This window comes from Sinohyriopsis cumingii, chromosome 10 (genome assembly GCF_028554795.1).
Source record: "Sinohyriopsis cumingii isolate HCF-2022 chromosome 10, ASM2855479v2, whole genome shotgun sequence".
NCBI lineage: Eukaryota > Metazoa > Mollusca > Bivalvia > Unionida > Unionidae > Sinohyriopsis > Sinohyriopsis cumingii.
The window spans coordinates 66,671,732-66,692,094 of NC_142970.1; the positions used below are offsets into that span (position 1 = coordinate 66,671,732).

The window sequence follows — 20,363 nt, forward strand, 5'->3', positions numbered from 1 at the left end:
ATAGTCTATGTGTTTCACTGAGAAACAGACTATTTCTATCACAGAAGAAACAGCTCATTGCTGAGAAAGTCTGTCTTTTACTATGAGAGATTAACGCTGTCTGCCTGCATGTGGAAGGCAGGGTGATCTCAACTTGATATAGAGACTGAAACCAAATCCTGTGTATACATCAGCTACTAATGGACCTCTCCTATAAAGATACAACTGTGGAAAGGATGGGAGGCTGAATCCATATTATGATTGGGCGTGTATTATTTAAGAATCATACTTTAATAGAAAAAGTGGTTTCTTCTTCAAATACATTACACGATCATAATATTTTAGGATAATATGTAAGATGAGGATGGAGTTACATCCCTTACAGCTGAGAGATCATATCAGGTCCTCTAAGGCATGAGAGGTAGCTTCTAGATTAATAACCTGGCTGGAGCATATAATCCATATCCCAAGATGCAGCATTTCCCTCTTGCAAATATCATGTCCCTAAGAAGCTGCCAAATGACCTGGAAAGGTAATTGCTGCACAGCAGTGACAAGACCCAATTTCTAACAGAGTTTTCATGTCACAGCTACTAGTTTATTCAATCCTCCCTCCAACAACTAGTATAATGTCCGCTTGGGAACAATTTTGCAAGAATGCAATACATGTTGTGACTGCCCTAATCTTTCAAGTTTAAATGTGTAACAAGTACATTTGATATTTGGTTAATTCTCCAAATACACAATGGAAAACCCATCCTATCAAGGATGATAAAACCTGTGCCAAAATATATTCCTTTTCCTCATTTAAAAAGTAAAAATATAGAGAATCCACCTATTTGCTCAGATCTTTCCAGGTAACACCTTAGAGCTCTCGTTTGCTTCTGCATACCACCCTGAGAGTTGAAGGGTCCAGGCTTGAATGAGATTTTGACACAAGAGACTAAGCACCCATTTGTGGGAACTTGTTCCTGGCAATGAAATAAAGGCTGTCATGAGAGACCTTGACTCATGCCATCGGACCTAACAGTCTGGGTCAAATTACACCAACAATCTAGTTATATTCAGTATATATACAAAGCACAAAAAACTTTGCTGATTCCGAGCTAGAGCAAAACCCGAGCATAAAGCCAGAAAAATGTGCAATGTAGGTTATAGCAACCTTCATTTGTGGTAAGGGTGCAGTACTAACAGAGGTACATACAATCATGTAGCTTGCTGATTCTTTAATGAAAAGTGCTTGAGAAATAAATGTAAACAACAAAGTCAGCAAAGAATACAATACAGGTCACAGTGACCACATTTTGATGTGGACATAGTAATCATCAAGATTCATTAACTCACCAAGTTTCGTCATTCCAGGTATAGTAGTATTTATATAGCACAAAAAAAAAACCTGAGCCAAATGAAAGAACCTAACCAAAGAGGTACAAATAATGTATATGTTTGTACAAATTTAGCCCACTCCAACTGGGACAGGTGCTATGAAACCAACTCTAAACTCTGCTAAGATCTAGGACGAAAGAATGGTTGACATTTAATGAAGGTATAAATATATGTGTGTATATATATGTATATATACTTTTATCTGTGTGGATGGTGATGCTGATGGCAGTACAATTGTAGTACCTCTACAAAAGCACATCTACTTTGTAGAGGTGAGCTAACAGTGACATTCTGTTGTAACAATTTCTTCAAACTGTGATATATTATTTCTAATTTTGATGCTGAAATCTACTGCATCACAATGCTAAATGCCAAAGAACACCAATAAACTGGTGAAACAAAATCAGCCCCATCAGAACTCGACTTAAAAACAATTAGCACAAAAAATTTACACAAATATACATCCTGATACAAATCACAAATTATGCATCATGATACATATTTATCACAAATTCTGTATCATGATACCTATTGTATCACAAATTCTGTATCATGATACCTATAGTATCACAAATTCTGTATCATGATATATATTTTATCACAATGTCAAAAGTGATAACAGCTGCAGATTTATATATATATATATATATATATATATATATATATATATATATATATATATATATATATATATATATATATAAACACTAAACAACACTATTTCTACATGAAAATGCAAGAAAAAATACATCAAATACACTACTGTACCAGTTGGTTAAGTTCTTTAGCAGTAAAATTACCCAATTAACTCTGGAAAATCATACAACACACTTCAATCGACCAGACAGAAATATAATCTAATAAAAAAGTAAAAAATTGAAATTATGGTTTTATGAAACCAACCTTTACAGATATAACAGATAACATGACTATTATGAACCTATAATTTGTAATTACCTGTGTCTTTCTCAGTGCCTTGTCTGGCTGGCATCTCTTTGCTATCTGCATCTTCAGCAGTTACAGTGAAATTTCTGTTGCTAATGATAAGACATATACCTGCAAGCACAGGAAAAGATGGTTCTGACTGATTTTTTTGAAACCAAACATGAACTTGGAAATGTAGAAGATATGGCTGGCTAATTGTTTAAAAAAAAGAACAGGCTTAAAAACAATGGTCTCGTAGTAATTAAGGCTGCTTCAATAAAACATATTTGGGACCTAATGAAAGCACTTCCAACAGTGAGTAGTCTCCATTAAATGCAGTATAGAATTTGGTATACTTACATATTAACTCTCTGAGCATTAGAATACACCAACATGTTTCAATGGATCCATCCTTACAGGACATACAAAGTGTATTGACCATTGCTAACTCATAAATGAAAAGCTACACCTGATTTACACCCCATTACACTGTGTAATGGTAGGATTCAAATCCATGTACTTTCATTTGCCATTTCATCCCAATAACCATTGAGCCACCACATCCCCCTTTCAAAACAGAAGGAAAAACGTTTTTCCTATAATAACATTTGAAGCAACATTTTTCCTTATCTTTTTAGACAAGATGATCTCAAATGAGACTTGATCTGGAGTTGATCTTTTTAGACAAAATGATCTCAAATGAGAGTTGATCTGGAGTTGATCTTTTTAGACAAGATGATCTCAAATGAGAGTTGATCTGGAGTTGATCTTTTTAGACAAGATGATCTCAAATGAGAGTTGATCTGGAGTTGATCTTTTTAGACAAGATGATCTCAAATGAGAGTTGATCTGGAGTTGATCTTTCTAGACACTGATGATCTCTAAATTGAGAGCTTATCTGGATTTGATACAAGGTGGTTTGAAACTGACATTAACTGTTGGGAGACACTGCACTGTATAGGAAGTCACTTATAATGCAGCTGGATGTATGAGTGATAACTTGCATCATTATTTTAATATATGTACATTGTACAGCCATTTAACGTGTTTTTAAAAAAAGTGGATGTGGATAAATGTGGAGAAAATCAAATAAAGTCTATACATATTTTTAATAAATGTTTCAAAAAGCAAATATAATTTAATTACACTATTATAATATCAAGAAAGGTTCATGCTTAAAAGATGATTTTATGTTCAAGTTGTTACTTTCATTTTTAATAATAATCTTAACAGAAGTAGAGACAATAGGTTATTAGCAAGCATTTGAATTCCATGACATTCTGAACTTGCTACCATGTTGTGTCCTTGGGTAAGATACTATACTCTTTTTGCTCAAATCAATGTCTCTAAGTAAAACACCTGAAGTATGCTGGGCTCCACCAATCCAATCAAAGTCAGTAGGAAAAACCGAAACCAAACAAATCAAAATCGGTAGGCAGAACACCTTAACATGGGTTGGGCTCGACCAAACTAATCAATATCAGTAGGAAAAACACCTTAAAGAAGAATTAGCTCAACCAAACTAAATGTAAATGTGCATCTGATATAGACACACATCAATCAACTAAGGCCAGATCTAGTCAGTTGCCATGTTGTGTTCTTAGGCAAGAAACTTTACTCTTCACGAGCAACAAATGTAATTGTTGTCTCTTGACAATAAATTGTAAATGTGGGCTGAGCCAAACCAAGCCATCTCAGATGCACAACAGTTTCTTTGTCTTTTTGGTAATTATTTCAATCTTAAGTTTTTTCAAATTACATGATATTATGACCTGTCTTAGTCTGATCAACCAAGTGGACACACCCCAAGAGACTGATGTGGGTCAGTGCTGAAACGATCTAGAAAAGAGGATCCTCACCTAATGATGGCACAATATTAGGGTTTGGGAATTGAGAGACAAAGGTGGGCAACTTGTTGTTTCACCTTATCAACAATGGGGCTACAATCTGTTGGTCACATAGTGTGCTGACTCTATATAAAGCAGTTGGGTGCTCCTTGATAATGAGTCATCCTGGATATTAAGCCTGCCCAGGATGTGCCAGGCTTTTATATGTATAGGATACATGGTACACCAACAAAGGTACTCACATACTATAACACAAAGGTCATGTGACTTCATCCCCTGTGCTTCATGAGGTAAATCACTATGACCGAATTGCCCAATATTATCAAAACCATCTTTCTTTGGATGCGTTACACTCATGCATGGAAAGCATTAATATTGGTTTTCATTTCCAGGAGACTGATGTCCACTTGATGCTAACTGTCATGAAATCCAGTAGCAAGTATGTCCTCCAACATGATTTCTTGTTTTGGGGCTTCTAAAAGTATTCCTGCTGCTAGCCACTCCTAACTTGCCAGTGAACGACTTCATTTTGCTCAAGATTATAATTCAGTGATCTAAACAACCCAAGATTATGTGCCGCTGTGCCATAAGGGTCATCTGCAGAGTTGCCATGTGCTGAGGTATTACAGATCCAGCATCTAGTAGATGAAGAAACTCCCTCACCAAAATAATGTCTTGTTGGATTCTTTCTCCAGCACATGAATGGTACTGTTTGGAGGAAGATGAACCAGATTGATATTAGTTAAAAAATTAAAGAAAATGTTGAGAAGGAACAAGATTTAACTTCTCCACAATGACTATCCACCCCAAACTGCAAATGAATCAGAGATGGTTGTTCATATTGCGAACCAAAACTGAACTTAAATATTTTTTCAGCATATCATCCAATGCCACTTCAATGTTTTGGTGAAAGCTCAAGGACTATGACTAAGGCTGAATGGAAGGGCATGTAATTGGTACATTATGCCATGGTAGCCAAAGAAAAGGTATCTGCATGACAAGTACAGACAGATTGCATAATCAATGCATTGCTCAGACAGATGGATCAACCTTGCGTTCTCCAGCTTGAATTTGAGACCTGTTGTAAACTTATCTCGTCTAATCAAGTCAATGACATATCTCACTCTTCTTTGACTTTTCTAACCAGAAAAAGGTCTGGAACAGAAGTCTGGGGGGGTCCAGTTTCAGACTACTTCAACCATCTTCTTTACATGCAAAAGCTCATCCTCCTGTAAAATCCCTTGTGAGTTCTCTGTCATGAAGGGGGATGCTGAAAATGAAGGGGATCCAAAGCCAATCTGAAACAACTTGGATGACCAAATTATTTGTCAGTAACAAGATGAGCAAAGTCTGGCATGGCAAAATGATGGTCACCGGCAGACTGGATGGTGGCAAGTTGCTGAATGTTGCCAGGAGACTTGGAGTAGGAAAAACTTTGTTTTCTCTACACCCCCTCCCTATGATCTTGGTTTGCCTGCTTGAATCTGGCTGCCTATAACTTGCCTAGCCATGTAAAGGTTGTGGACAATTATCCCTGCCATTTTTCTTTTGATGATCATCCCTTCCCTGGTATACCCTCTGACAGGATCATGCAGACATAGCAGCTTACAATGAAAATGCAACTCTAGTGCCATTTGCTTTCACACCACCTCAATTCAATGCACAAAGAGATGAGAACTGAAGGGGAGAGATCACAGGATTATCATGTGTGGGGTTTACAAGAAGACCACCATCCCATTTCTTCTTATCAAATGAAGAGTAGAAGAGGCCTTTAAGGCATTCACCTTCATGTGGTGTGCAGCCCTACTTACTGCCTTGGCAATATGGCTAACCATTTCATGGGTATGGTCACTCTAGCCTCCTTTGCTAAACAAGAGATGTCAGGCTGAACATGGTGAGATTTGAAAGATTTCTGACATACTCAAATGCAGCATCAAACACTTGAATGTCCACTTTACAAAAGACTGATGCAGTAATAGCATTGCCTAGACTAGGTAAATATCCATAATAAGCACTGACATGTTGTTGTTGTTGTTGGGTTTAACGCCATTTTTCAGCACACGATAGGCTATCCATGGCGGCCAGTATTAATAGTGGCGGAAGAACCCAAGAAAACCCCGGGAAGAACCGCCGACCCACGAGAAGCTACTGGCAAGCTTTCTCACATACCCACATTAGCCGAATCCTAGACTCGAACCCACGCAGACAGAGGTGAGATGGCAGTGATCTGTAACAGAGAGAGTTTTAGACCACTCGGCCACTCGGGGCCCCCACTGACATGTAGTGTGGAGAGAAAGACTTATGTTAAAGAAGGACCTTAAATTACCAGGTCACAAATTTATGTCAGATGCCCAGTATTTTTTTTAATCTTTGTCAATAGTGGTACAATTCTGAAGGGAGGATGTTCATCATCTTCCTCAACATGCTTTGACCCTGTATATAGTATTGCTCTGCCAGTGGAGGAGAGCATTCTGCCAGATGTAAAATTCTGTGCATCACTTCAATTGCACCCATTAAAATGAATTCTGTCCTTTGCATGTCTGGATTATAATGTTGATCCATGTTGTGAAACCCATCTCCCACCAGGGTGCTGTCCTCCTTTATGTATGTTCTGTATCAGGGGTAAAGCAATCTGTATGGCAGTGATATTGACATATTATCAACATGCATAAAAAAGGCTCTATCTGTCAGATATGCTAGTAGGGCCAGTCATAGTGTGGTCCAGCCTGCAAATTCAGGCCTGGAATGGTCAGAAGCAAAGACCAGATGGCTGGACAGACAAACTCCAATTGTGATGCTGGTTTGTCATGTACTGGCATCATGAATATGGCCAGTCAGCTGTCTGACTTGGGCAGTTTGATGGGCATATGATGCCTTCGCTGCAGGAACTGCTGAGTGATGTGCTGTTCACAGTATGAAATGACAGATTCATGACAGCCCAACTGTACACCGATTGGTTGAATGGACCAGCTGCTTGGCAGCAAGGACTGCACTGCATGAATAATATAAAACTTGCAGACCTGACTGGCCAGCAAAGTAGGAAGGTACCTTGCATGACTGGCTTCAATGTTCCTAACTCATTGCATGGGCAGTGACAGGGACTTATACCTATTTGACTGTCAGATTGGGTTAAAAGTGATCATAGTTTCATCCGCCTCACTCAATGACACTCCCAATAACACAACTTAAATGTAGCAAGCATATCATAATCAATTCCAATGGAATCTTTTGCTGTGACTTCAACAGGATCTGAAGTTATTGTCACCATCAGCAACGTTTAAGGTGTCTTTGTCACGAGTGGGAACAACAACTCAGTGTCACAATAAAACTGGTCAACAATTCCAAATTTGGATGAATGCTTAATACTTCATGTTCAGATTATTTAGAACATGCACTTTCTTGGCAGTCCTTCTATTGCCTTTTCAAGAAGTCAGACTAAACTGCTGCCCACATTATATGCACACTACATAGGTGTGAGAAAGAATGCCTTTAGGAGTCAAGGTACATCTCATGGCTGTCCTCCACAGCTTTAAAGCATCTTCAATTCTTGCTCTTGACTGACATCTCTGTAATGAAAGGGAGAAGAAACGACTAAACAACTACATGCACCAAATTGTTCAATTTTGCAAACTTGCATTACAGAAACAAGTTAAGAAGAGCATAATAAACCAAATTTTATAGCACAATACAAATACAGCCGTGAAAACATGGGTGTGTGTGATTTGGAATTTTAATTTAGCTTTAACAATTTGAGTCATATTGCAATGTCTGCAGTGTGGCAGACATGTGACATCATGTCCTACCCAGTAACATTATCCTGACATGAAGCCAACCAGTCCTGACACTAACCTTTTAACGCTGAGTGCCAAGCAAGGCAGCTGCTAGTACCACTTTTTAGAAGTCTTTGTTATAAATCAGAAAGGGTTCAAACCCACAACAACACACATCCAAGGCAGACACTCTAACCACTTGGGCCACCAAAGTGATGTGAAAATGTGAATGTTACCAATCAATGTCACTTGGTCAATAACGACAGGTAAAAGGAAATGCATAAGTACAAATAAATTCACTAGAAAGCAATGCAAATATTGCATATACTAGGTACACCGTCCTTTTGAATTACCATGCCAATGGCACAAAGTTAAATGGTCAAAAATGATTATAAATTGTAATGGATTACACAAAGTTGCAAGCAAAAAAGCTAAAGTTTTTACTGGCAACATCCAGTTTACAGGTCGTCATGTAACAGGAATAAAGTGAGTTAATATGTAAGAATTACTATCCTTCAGCTTAATGCTGTTTTTTTTGATTGTTCAAGGAAGGCTGGATTCTGAGGTAGGAGAGAATAATGTTATGTGATCAGGTAATGTACTTGATGAAGAAACACATCATATAACAAAATTTGGCTTTGCAGCTATATTTGCAAAGTGGAGAAATAGTCTCTTAGCTCAATTTATCAAGGTCAAAATGTCAATAACATGCAAAATGGACAAGAATTTGCACATTCTGAACCTGCACTCTTACCTCTTGGCTTCGCATCCATCTTATAACAAGGAAAATCAGTGTCCAAGTCTATGTTTCTCACATTGGGGGTAGGGGTCATCTGTTGAGGTCTAGTCTGTCCTTGACCTTGGGGATATGGCAAAGGTTCACTACTGCCCTGAGGAATCACAGGTTGCTGTGCCTGAGACCCTATATGCCCCATGTTGCCCTGCAGCATCACTGGTTCCTGTGATTGTGACCTTATTTGTTCCACATTGTTCTGAGATCTCACAGGTTCCTGCATTTGAGATCTACCCTGTCCAATGTTGCCTTGAGAAATAACCATCCACTGCTGTTGCATTGCAACCTCGTTGAAGTTAACCCAAGGCCTTTGGCTCTGTTGCCAAGTTTGTTGACTCCCCATCTGTCGAATTTGATCATGATGGCCTGCCGGTATATATGCTGATTGTGGCGCCATTGGGCCTTGTCTTGGTATTTGAACTCCTTGGTCTTGTGTTTGTGATTCATCTGTAAAGAATGTATAACAACTGCTTTAGTCTCCACATGTACATACTATACCAGGGCTCAGGGAACATTTTCCTAAATGATTGTCCCTCGGTTGAACAAGTTTCAGCAGATACTTCTCCCTGTCTTCACTTTGCTCAACACAGTACATTTATCCATAACACTACTTAACCTTTAACTAACACAGGCAACTGAAACAAACTTGATAATAAATAAGTTTAAGTCATGAAAATATTATTTTCAGCATTAAGACATCTAGTCAAAAATTCTTATAATTAATGGCCCCTTATACAAATATACAATAAGAAACCCAATTTATGTACTAAATCATGAACTGTAGTTTCACACCTAGCTCTCTGCATCTTAAGGGTATTCAAATTTACAGTGACACTTTTCAGTAATCTTGGCATCATTTTAATGGAAATAAATTTTTCCTTTTCAACATGCAAAATGTTATCGCAGGTCATTAACTTGTGCAATGTAGGTCACAGTGACCTTGTTTCAGTAATATCCGATATGCACCAAAATGTTTATTAATACATGCATGAATACTGCATGAGGAATAAATAAACTTAAAGTACAAGACTGTATCCAAGTTAGTAAAGAATTAAATATGGATTAAAGTGACCTACTTCTGTAATGAGATTATAACACTCTTCAAGATTCATCCCTTCAGCAAGTTTCATGATTATACGTATAACAGCATGCATACAATCTGCAAAAGCTTAAAGTACATTCAAAATTTAAGAATGTATAATTAAGGCAATTGAATCTACAAAGTTAGCCCTCTTAGACCCTTCCCTGGGATAGATGCTATGAAGCCCGCTCAAAACTGTTGCCTCAGACCTAAGAAGAAAGTGGTTGGGATAAGGTAGGGCTGTAAATATGTACATGTTTTTGCATGACACAAGCACGATGTTGATGCAAACATTGATGCCAAAGTCAAGGGTAGTACAAATGCTCTTCTCTACTTTGTTGAGGTGAACTGTAAAGTATTTCTTGTTTGATTTCTACAAAGTCACACTTTTATTAAGATTGCAATTGCACAGCAAAGCAGGAGGTCAACTTAATTTGTGTGGTAATGTCAAAACTACTTTGTACACTTTTTCTTACTTGTTTCTGGTACAACGAAATGCAGTATTACTTCTTGTTTAAGCCCAGGGGGCTATTCTCTCATCACACATTTCCAATGTCACCATAATTTTAAAAGATCCTAATATCTTTATAGGGGGCCAGAGACACATACAATGTTCCCCTAACATCTCAGCCAATATGCACCAAAGATAATCCCATTCATATATTTAATTTAAAATTTACACATCTTTTCTTGTTCAATACATCAATATAGTGTCACATTTACATCACTGTATACAACTGTAACGATTCTACTTCAAAGCAATGTATAACATCAGGAATTTAACCTAACAGTGGAATAACAACATTATTTAAGATACGAATATCGATATTATTAAGAAAAAAATTATATGTTCCATCAAAACAAATAAACAAACATCATGAATAAATAACAAGACTCATCATAATTTTAGGACAAATGATCTCACATAAATCAAGACAAATGATCACACATAACTCAGGACAAATGATCATACAGAAATCAAGACAATTGATCTCACAGAAATCTGGACAAATATTTACACACAGAAATCATGATAATGATTACAATGAAATTACGATGACTAATCACACTGAAATTAGAAAAAATGATCACACAAAAATTAGAACTAACGTTTACACAGAAATTTGGACAAATAATTACTCAGAAATTAAGACAAATGACAACACAGAGGAAAATGATCACATAAATTAGGACAAATGTATACACATAAATTTGGACAAATGATCACAAAGAAATAAGGACAAATGTTAACAAAGAAATCAACACAACTGATCAGTGAGAATTTGGAGAAATGATCATAGTATCTTTCATCATTAAATATTAGCTATTTAATTTTTACTTCAGTAAATTTGTGACATAAGATTGTAGCAAATTATCAATGGGCAAAAATTAATTTGGATACAAAGGTTTATAGTCTCTGTCTTCTCAAAAGAAAATAGCAGGAAAGACAAAAAAAATTTCAAATGGTATCATGAATCGCAACTAGTGATATGTCTAAAAATGTATTTCTGCAAAAATCCTGAAAAATGTATCAGGAGATCATTGTATATGGGTTTGAATAATTGTAGATTCCTTTTATCACATCTGAACACTGACACTATGCATTCCAAGCACCCATCAAAGTTTGGGGCTTTCATACTGTAAACAAGAGTGAGCAGAAATTGGTATAATCCTGCTGGGGTGATCTTCCTTGACTAACGATGTGGTACTCTCATCTGTGTCATAATATGCAACAATAAGTTTCTCTGTAATAATGAAAGATCTTTCAAGAGAAAGTAAACATTTTATTAAAGAAAATATTCAATACAAAAATGATGAGAAACTTATTTATCTGCGCAACCCTGACAGGAAAAAAACATACGACAAAATGGTGGTGCTTCTAACATTACAAGGACCTTAATTCTCAGAGATGAGTTGAATGCATAATGTCCACATTAACAGGAAAAACAACAGTATCATATCACTGAAGCTGATGTTAAACAAACTCTCTTGGTCCATTTGCATATCCATTTAGATTCATATACATCTAGATGCAATACCTGATACCATTTAAAATACAGTTTGAAATCAGCTCTAGTTATAAGCATTACAGTATTGCTACCAAGTATGATCTCATGGCAAAGTTTAACATGCATCAAAGCTTAGCAAATATTAGCTACAATACTAAATCTGTTAACATTGTTTATTCAGTACAATTTTGTGATATAAGTACTTACAAGTTTGTTGCTGATCTTGTGCAAGGTTGTCCAGATACTTAACTAATGCAATTTTGTCAAATTTCTCACAGATATACTTCAGACCTGGCAGGACCTGTCCAGGTGTATCTTTCATCTTTATATCACGCCAATATTTTAGCAATTTGTACAACCTTTCTACTGGATTGGATGTTGAGAACTGAACGCGCTCATTTTGTGCCAATTCCTCATAAACAAGTTCATAAGGTATGCCCTTCATAGCTGTAGCAATTTTCAAAAGAACAGTATCTGAAAATACTAAAAAGAAAGAAAGACTGTAGTACAAAAATTTGTAAGTAAAATATAAAATAAGCAGACTACCAGTGGAATTAATACGCTGTTCCCTCATTTCTACTTGCCTGAATAACTCATTAAATCACTTACAGTATAACATGGGGGCAGTTGTGTTTCCCACTTTATCTAATAAAATATACTCTTTACATTGGCCCATACTAGCTTACTATGAATAAAAAGAGACAAAAACTGGTAAATTAAACTCTAATATATCATTTGTTTAGTCATCAAAAATAGCAGTTAGAGCACAGAAATCATAATCAATATTATGAAATCACAACTTTTCCAAAGAAGTCATATTTTATTACATTTTTGTAAAAAAATTCTTCAATTCTCTGCAAATAACAACATGCAATGAAATATCAGTCGCTTGAAATGTTGGCTACTGGTGGCAACAATTTAAGAAACTAATACTGATTACATTCAGTCTAGTCAAGTGAAATTCACTTTTATCTTTTAATATTTTTATTCAGTCTTATCTTTTATTTTTTAATTATCTTTTACATTTTTATTCAGTTTTATCTTTTATATTTTTATTCACTCTTATCTTTTATTATTTTATTCAGTCTTATCTTTTATATACTTATTCAGTCTTATCTTTTATATTTTTATTATCTTTTATATTTTTATTCAGTCTTATCTTTTATATACTTATTCAGTCTTATCTTTTATATTTTTATTCAGTTCTATCTTTAATATTTTTATTCAGTCTTATCTTTTATATTTTTATTCAGTCTTATCTTTTATATTTTTATTCACTTTTATCTTTTATATTTTTATTCAGTCTTATCTATTTTTATTCAGTTTTATCTTTTATATTTTTATTCAGTCTTATCTTTTATATTTTTATTCAGTTCTATCTTTAATATTTTTATTCAGTCTTAACTTTTATATTTTTATTCAGTCTTATCTTTTATATTTTTTATTCAGTGTCTTATCTTTTATATTTTTATTCAGTTTTATCTTTTATTTTTTTATTCACTCTTATCTTTTATATTTTTATTCAGTCTTATCTTTTATATTTTTATTCAGTCTTATCTTTTATATTTTTATTCAGTCTTATTTTTATATTTTTATTCAGTTTCAGTGTTATCATCAAAATGTTACAAATGTCAATTGACCATCACAGTGATACCAACAAGCTTTCCCACAAAAACCTTATTTGGTGCCAACATATTCTGATTTCTGACTTGCAGATGTGTTTGTTTCTGTGGTACAAACATGTAAAAGTAGACCTGCTTTTTATTATCACATTAAAATACATCTTTTGTATCAAATCAAGTAATGGGGATAAAATAAAAAATGTTATGAGGTCTACAAATCTTACCTACATAAATGTGTGAAGTGAATTAATTTCAATTTTGCATCTGAATACCATTTCAAACAGTAACAGGTAGTATGTTTTTGGATCCTGCTGTGTGTGAGTTATTGAGGTAAAGGGGGTATTCATACATCATAAATCCGAGCTATACAAAAAAGTGACTTGTTTTCATGATTTTAAGGACAAATTATATTTTTGTCAGTGCTTGACAATTCATTAATTATGACATGTTCCATAGTGAGTGCCATTTCTTAAACAGACCAATGAGACAGCATCATACTTAATCATGTGTATTCAGTCTATCTAGTTATGGCTTAAAGATACTGCTACCATATGTTGGTGTATTGATAAAAGACAAATTTTTGTAAGCCTTTTTTCTTTAGGTGATTAACCCAAGGGTCTGGTAGTATGAACTGAATTTATTTAATCAGATCATGAATAGCCAAATATTTGATTAAATATGGTTGCATCTTCCTGCTAGAAATTGCCTAACACAACTATGGAATCATAGGGATATCATTCTTGCAGCTTGCTGTAGCTACTCACTGTTACAATACTTGTAGCTCACTATTAGTCTTACCAAGAGAAAGCATCATGCATGTTTACAAACTTTCCAAATCTCTTTGAGATCGTAATATAAACAACAATCTAACAATTTACAATTATTTCAAATTTTTATCCATCAAATTTCAAATAGTTTGCCAGCACTGGCCAGAAACTTGTCCATATTTTATGTTTATCAGAGTTTACATCATTATGGCTCATGTAATCATTAATCCTGTTTTAAATCTGGCAAACAACTGTAAGCTTTCAAATGTGAGATTTTTATTCTTCAAGTAAATCTCAAGCCAGAACAGAATGCAACAACTGTTGCTGGTTTGATTCTTTATACCTGCCACATCTCTCGTAGGTCGGTGGTTCTTCCCTGGGTTTTCCAGGGTTCTTCCTCTACCAATTATACTGGCCACCATGTATAGCCTATCATGTGCTGCAAAATGGCATTAAACCCTACAACAACAACAACAACAACAACAATAACAAGAAATAGTTATTGTATTTTACACATGTATAAGATCACACCTGTAATCAAACTCATCCAAAACCCCATCATGACTATATGACTGTTTAACAGTCTTGTCATAATTATTGCTGCAAGGGTGTCAACCAGCTCAGCCAATCACATGCAAGATCTGATTAATATACATGGATATTGTTCATAATCATGTTCAAATGAGATCAGCCTATTTGAGCCAGGGTGGACAGTTAGTCTAAGGCACCAGCATTTACAGATTTCTGATATCTCACCTACATCCACTTGGATTTTGAATCTTGGGCTCGGCCAATGTGGGTATGTAAGAAAGCTTGCCTGTAGCTTAACATGGGTCAGTGGTTCATCCTTGGATTTTTCCCGGGTTCTTCCTCCACCAGATATACTGGCTGTCATGTATAGCCTATCAAGTGCTGTGAAATGTCATTAAGCCCACAAAGCAACAAACCACATAAGCCTCTTTACCATGTTTTATAAAAATCCTATCAAAAATACAATCTCCAGAGTGGTAAAAAAACTCAGCAAAATAAATGCAAGATCACCTCATAAATATACAGGTCTCCCCCATAATAAATCATCCAATACACTGATGATATTGCCTATTTACCAACATTCCCACACATTGATAGTATTACTACATTAGTGCCAGGGCTGGAGGTCAGAACTCTTGTGGGAGAAATTTAACTTTTTCTCAACTTGTGTGCAGAAAAATGTCCCATCAGAGCAATAAACAAAGATTGTGCCTGTGAGTTATAATCTTCCAAGTCAGATGAATGTTGTGAAACAGATGCCTCCAGAGACAATTATAATGAAGGTGTTGGGAAAGCAGTTTAAGCAGGAAAGCATAATACAAGGCTGGGTATCTGACCTTTTTGGGATATAGTTATCCCAAGGTCTTCACTCAATACATCCTGCATTGTCCATGACAGGTACTAATCCTGGACTGTTGCCATCACCAATACTAGGTCATGGTGGAGCCAGGACAATTCATGGACTGTCCATTGTTGTTCCATGAAGATGTTAAATGTCTGGTATTATCTCTGAGTGCCAGGCATTCTCTGTGACTAGAACTTATGGACATACTGGGAACTACAACAACCATACCCAGAGCCATAAGTTATCTGGTAAGGCTGCAATAGCGATGGAAGATGGAAGTGAGCAGGTCTGAAGCTGGTTAGAGTCCAAAATTGAGGTCTGGAGCTGGTTAGAGTCCAAAATTGAGGTCCAGTTCTGGCCATCCAAGGTAAGATCATCAAAGCCAGGACCAACAGCTGGTGGTGTAAAACATAAGTCTGGTGTGAATATTGGGCTGCGCTGTGTCAGAGACTTGTAACGATTGTGTTAGATTTTTCTTCTTGACTGGTGAACTATTGGCCTTCAAAAACTTGCCCAAGAGAATGATGTCAACAGAGGAAAGTATTATCAGTGATAATGATGTTTCTAAGTCTCTAATCAACCTTACTTTTCTCTTTGTTCACCCTCCGAACATCACAGAAAAGTTGCTTGATGCAGTTGTGGTTTTCTGCAAAATAGGAAGGATGAACCTCTGAAAGGTGCCATGAATGCTCTTTGTGTACCTCAGATAGTATCTGAGAAGTTAATATTTTTTTAACTGTCTGTAGATGGTATATTCTTCTTAGAGATTAAGAAAAGATGCTGAGCTGCAGCAATGAAACTGCAAGAAGTTTTGATCCACAGACAGTGCATGTGGCTTGATTTGTGTGCTGATGATAGTGCTATTAGAAAGAAAGTTTCTTATGATAACAGCTTCATCAAAGTTGAGCCAGGTTAAGACCCAGCAGAGGATCCATTTCAGAAACAAGGTAAGGGAAGTCTGGGTAGGTCAAAATTGTCTCTTCCATGACATCTGAACATGTTAGAAATCTTGGGAATGATATCCCTTGATCAAAAAAGTTGCTCACATTCTGTCTTCAAAGTTGAGTGTGTGTGATTTAGGTTTTTAACGCAGCTTTAACAATTTTTCATTCATATCGCTATGATGTCTGCAGTGTGGCAGTTTATAGACATGAAGCATGATGTCCCACCCAGTCACATTATCCCGACACCAGAATGAACAGACATAACATTAACTTCTTAATGCTGAGCGCCTAGCGAAGCAGCTGCTTGTACCATTTTAAAAAGTCTTTGGTATGACTTGGCTTGGGTTTGAATCCACGACCTCCCACATCCGAGGCGGACACTCTAACCACTAGGCCATCAAAGCAGTCCGTCTTCAAATAGGAAAAGAAAGAAGTTAGCAAACTGGGAAATGTGAAACAAGGGAGTCACTTCTCTTCACATGCCTTCAAAGTGCAGGGCCATCTGGATGTCAAGATTCTCTTTTGGACACAAGTGCATACATCCTTTTCAATCAAAGAAAACCTGACATGATTTAGGCATGAAAAAATGGTTTTTCAGGACATGGATGGAATACAAGTGACCTTGATTATTTGAGCAGCATGGGAGTCCCAATAGCTTTTATTGGTATGTATATAGCTGGATTGAGCATATTGTCCAATTGGACAGCAGCAATCAGAATATGCAAGCCTTACCATCATGTTCTGGATTAGGAGGGCATGCAAATCACTTGGGGGGAGGGGAGGCAAGGGCCCACACCTTCTCAAAGCTAAGGAATGGGTTATTTATTTAAAAGAGAACTGTTTGCCAGTCTGTTCTGCATCACAATTCAAACAGGATCTTTATTCTTTGACAGATGAAACAGTTTCAATCACTGTGCTTAATCATTCTCATTGTACCGAGCACCTATAATTACAAAGTGCAAAACAGTGGCAGATACAGCTGAAAATCAGTCATGCATACGACACCCGAGCTGTGAAGGTAGAGCTGACACCAACATAATAGTTGAAGAAAATTGGTGAAAATTCACTCCTGAACAGCAAGGCTACACAAATTTTAATAACAAGTTAATTACAGGTTAACAACAACAAAAACACCACCCTGGTCAAGTACTGAATTAATTTATAAGTAGTAACAACTAGTGTGAAATGATTCATCAATATATTACCATATGTAAGTTAGTTTAGTCTGCAGCAGTCATGAATAATTAGTATTAGTTTGTCTTGTTATTCTTTAAATATAGAATTCATCTGAAACAACATTTGCAGTCCTAGGCACTCATTTTTATTAGTAAAAACAAAAAAGCTACTCAGAATACTTGCTCACCATCAGCAAATTAAATCAAAGTGACATGGTTCATAACCTTCCCCCTCCCCTCCATGCTAATTATCTTAACCCAATAGCATGTTCAGCATATAGGATACATTCCAAATGTGTTCCACATATATAATGAAGTACTTTACTCATTATTTAATAACCACTTTTACGCAAAGTTTCTACGCTGAATTTTATCTTGTGTTCTTAAGTCGATTTGAATGCTACACTACCAGTGAGTTGTTGTTGTGTTGTTGTGGGGGTTTAACGCCATTTTTCAGCACACGATAGTCTATGTATGGTGGCCAGTATTAATGGTGGAGGAAGAACCTGTGAAAACCCCGGGAAGAACCACCGACCTACGAGAAGCTACTGGCAAGCTTTCTCACATACCCACATTGGTCGAATTCTAGACTCGAACCCACGCAGACAGAGGTGAGATGGCAGTGATTCGTAATGCAGAGCGCTTTAGACCACTCGGCCACTCGGGGCCCCCTACCGGTGAGTAACACGGTGAAATATGTTACATTCAAATCTCGCTGGTGGTTATTGCTTGTTCCAGTCCAGGTTAAAAATAACTACCAATCAGAAATCAGTGTAGCTTATTCCCTGTGTGACAAATAGAAAGTACTATCAAAGCAAGAGAGAAACTTCATGCAAAAGTCATTGATAAGTAAAGTACTTAAACAGAGATGCTGTCAGGGTGTGCAATTGCATGAGTTGTGCTAAATTTTTACGAATTCGCATGCTTGTAAACAGTCATGCTCGAGAACTGCCACAAATTAGCTGAAAGTCCAGCTAGTAAAAATGTGCCTGTCGAAGCATACAAATTTTATTTAACCGTTCTCGTCATGACATCTGTTTTTCATGTTGGCAACTCTTTACACATCTGGGTTCTTCAAGCATGACAAGAATTATTGTTAACTAAATTTGATTGGCACATTGTGCCCTGGAATATGCATTATGGCATAGTTTTAACCTTCCATGAAATTCAATGAAGTTTTACAAATGAGTATTTAAAATATGGGCCACCTAGAAAACTTAAAATGGCCGATTCCCATTGTGGTTCATTACGTTTTTGTTCGACAAATACTGGCTGGTAATAGTGATGATGATAATGAAATATATTGGATTACTGGATCTGGGAAATTGTTAATGGATATACCAGTGAGTGATTTTGAGCCCAAAAATGGTGTTAAATATGAGTCACATATACATGTTGGATGCACAACAGCAGAGGGTGTGATGGTCAGTCCCCCTTTCTGTGGTACATCATAATTAAATGTAGAAAGGATAGAATTCTGACCCTAATTAAAATACAGACAATTTAAAAGTAGAATCCAATTTTCATTTTTTTATCAATCAATTAACCCTGCAACTAAAACCATATATCCATTATCAGGGTTAAGATAAGATGAATGCATAAGGATTAATAAAATGAAATTAAGAATTAAAGATATTTATTTGAATACCTCTGTCTGCACAAGCAGGCTATGTCACTGATTGACTCAAAACCCTAATACAGCATTATGGAACAGATGAGAAATCTAACAAAGTAGTCAGTAAACTACTGATTCAAGAAAGCAAATTTATGTTAGTGAAAAGTCCTATTTTGGAACAGATGTATCCAAAAGATAATATCTGTGAGCTCTGGAAAATTGTAAATAACTGCCACAAAGATCAGTTCCCCAACATCTTCAAGCTGACAAAGTTAGCTATGCATGTGCCCCTTCAGAAAGAAGTACAGAACAATATTCATACACAGATAAGGAACAGAGTATGCTCATAAATAATTAACAGATTAATACATACAAATAGAGGTGACATCTTTTAAAGATTTTGATTTCAGTACAGCTCTAAACAAAATGTAGAAGGAAGAAAGAGAAACAGATATTGAAGTGTTAGGCAAATATTGAACCATGACAGCTTCCTACTCCCCATCCTTCTTTTCTATTCTCCCCTTCTTTCAGTGACAAATGGGTTAAGTCCCCCCGAAGATAAAATCCTGGCAGCAGCTCTCTTTACTCTGTACATGGGGAACAAATTTGGAATTTCTCTTTTTATGCAGAGATATTTAACCAGTGAAGGAAGGTGTTGATGGAATAAATAAAATTATCACAGAATCAGCGTGGGAGCGTATTTTAAATTACTGAAGTTTATCTCCTTGCATGAATTTTTTTAAAAATGTCAGATCAGGACTGGGTGTTGTCAATAGTTTCTCTTCTTCACTAAAAAATACAAGTACCTGTGGCCACAACAATCTTTTGCATCTGCAGAAAGTACACTGTAATAGATTATGTTAGTATTCAGCCTCATTCCCATGCCCAGATTTTTTCTAGATGAGATTTTCTTTGCATATGGACACGGTTTTATTTCTTCTGTTTTGAAGATAACATCATAATGTCTTCCAAGTTTAAGTGAGACATGAAATTGGTAATAAGATCTTTTCAACACATTCATCAGTCCAAAACAAAGGTCCTAGTGGCTAAAGTGAGTTAAATGGAGCCACCATAAGA

General features: G+C 36.1%; 1 protein-coding gene across 1 annotated transcript in view; it reads right to left on the reverse strand.

Annotated features, from left to right (window-relative positions):
• The window catches only part of LOC149790308 (uncharacterized), a 58,619-nt gene that overhangs the window by 16,064 nt on the left and 22,192 nt on the right, over positions 1–20,363 (reverse strand). Inside the window, exons 6-8 of the mRNA XM_089972361.1 lie at positions 11,996–12,271; positions 8,660–9,145; positions 2,322–2,420 (exon numbers count right to left, since the gene is read on the reverse strand). Of these exons, the coding sequence (XP_089828487.1) occupies positions 2,322–2,420; positions 8,660–9,145; positions 11,996–12,271 (861 nt within the window). The remainder of the gene's footprint in view (positions 1–2,321; positions 2,421–8,659; positions 9,146–11,995; positions 12,272–20,363) is intronic.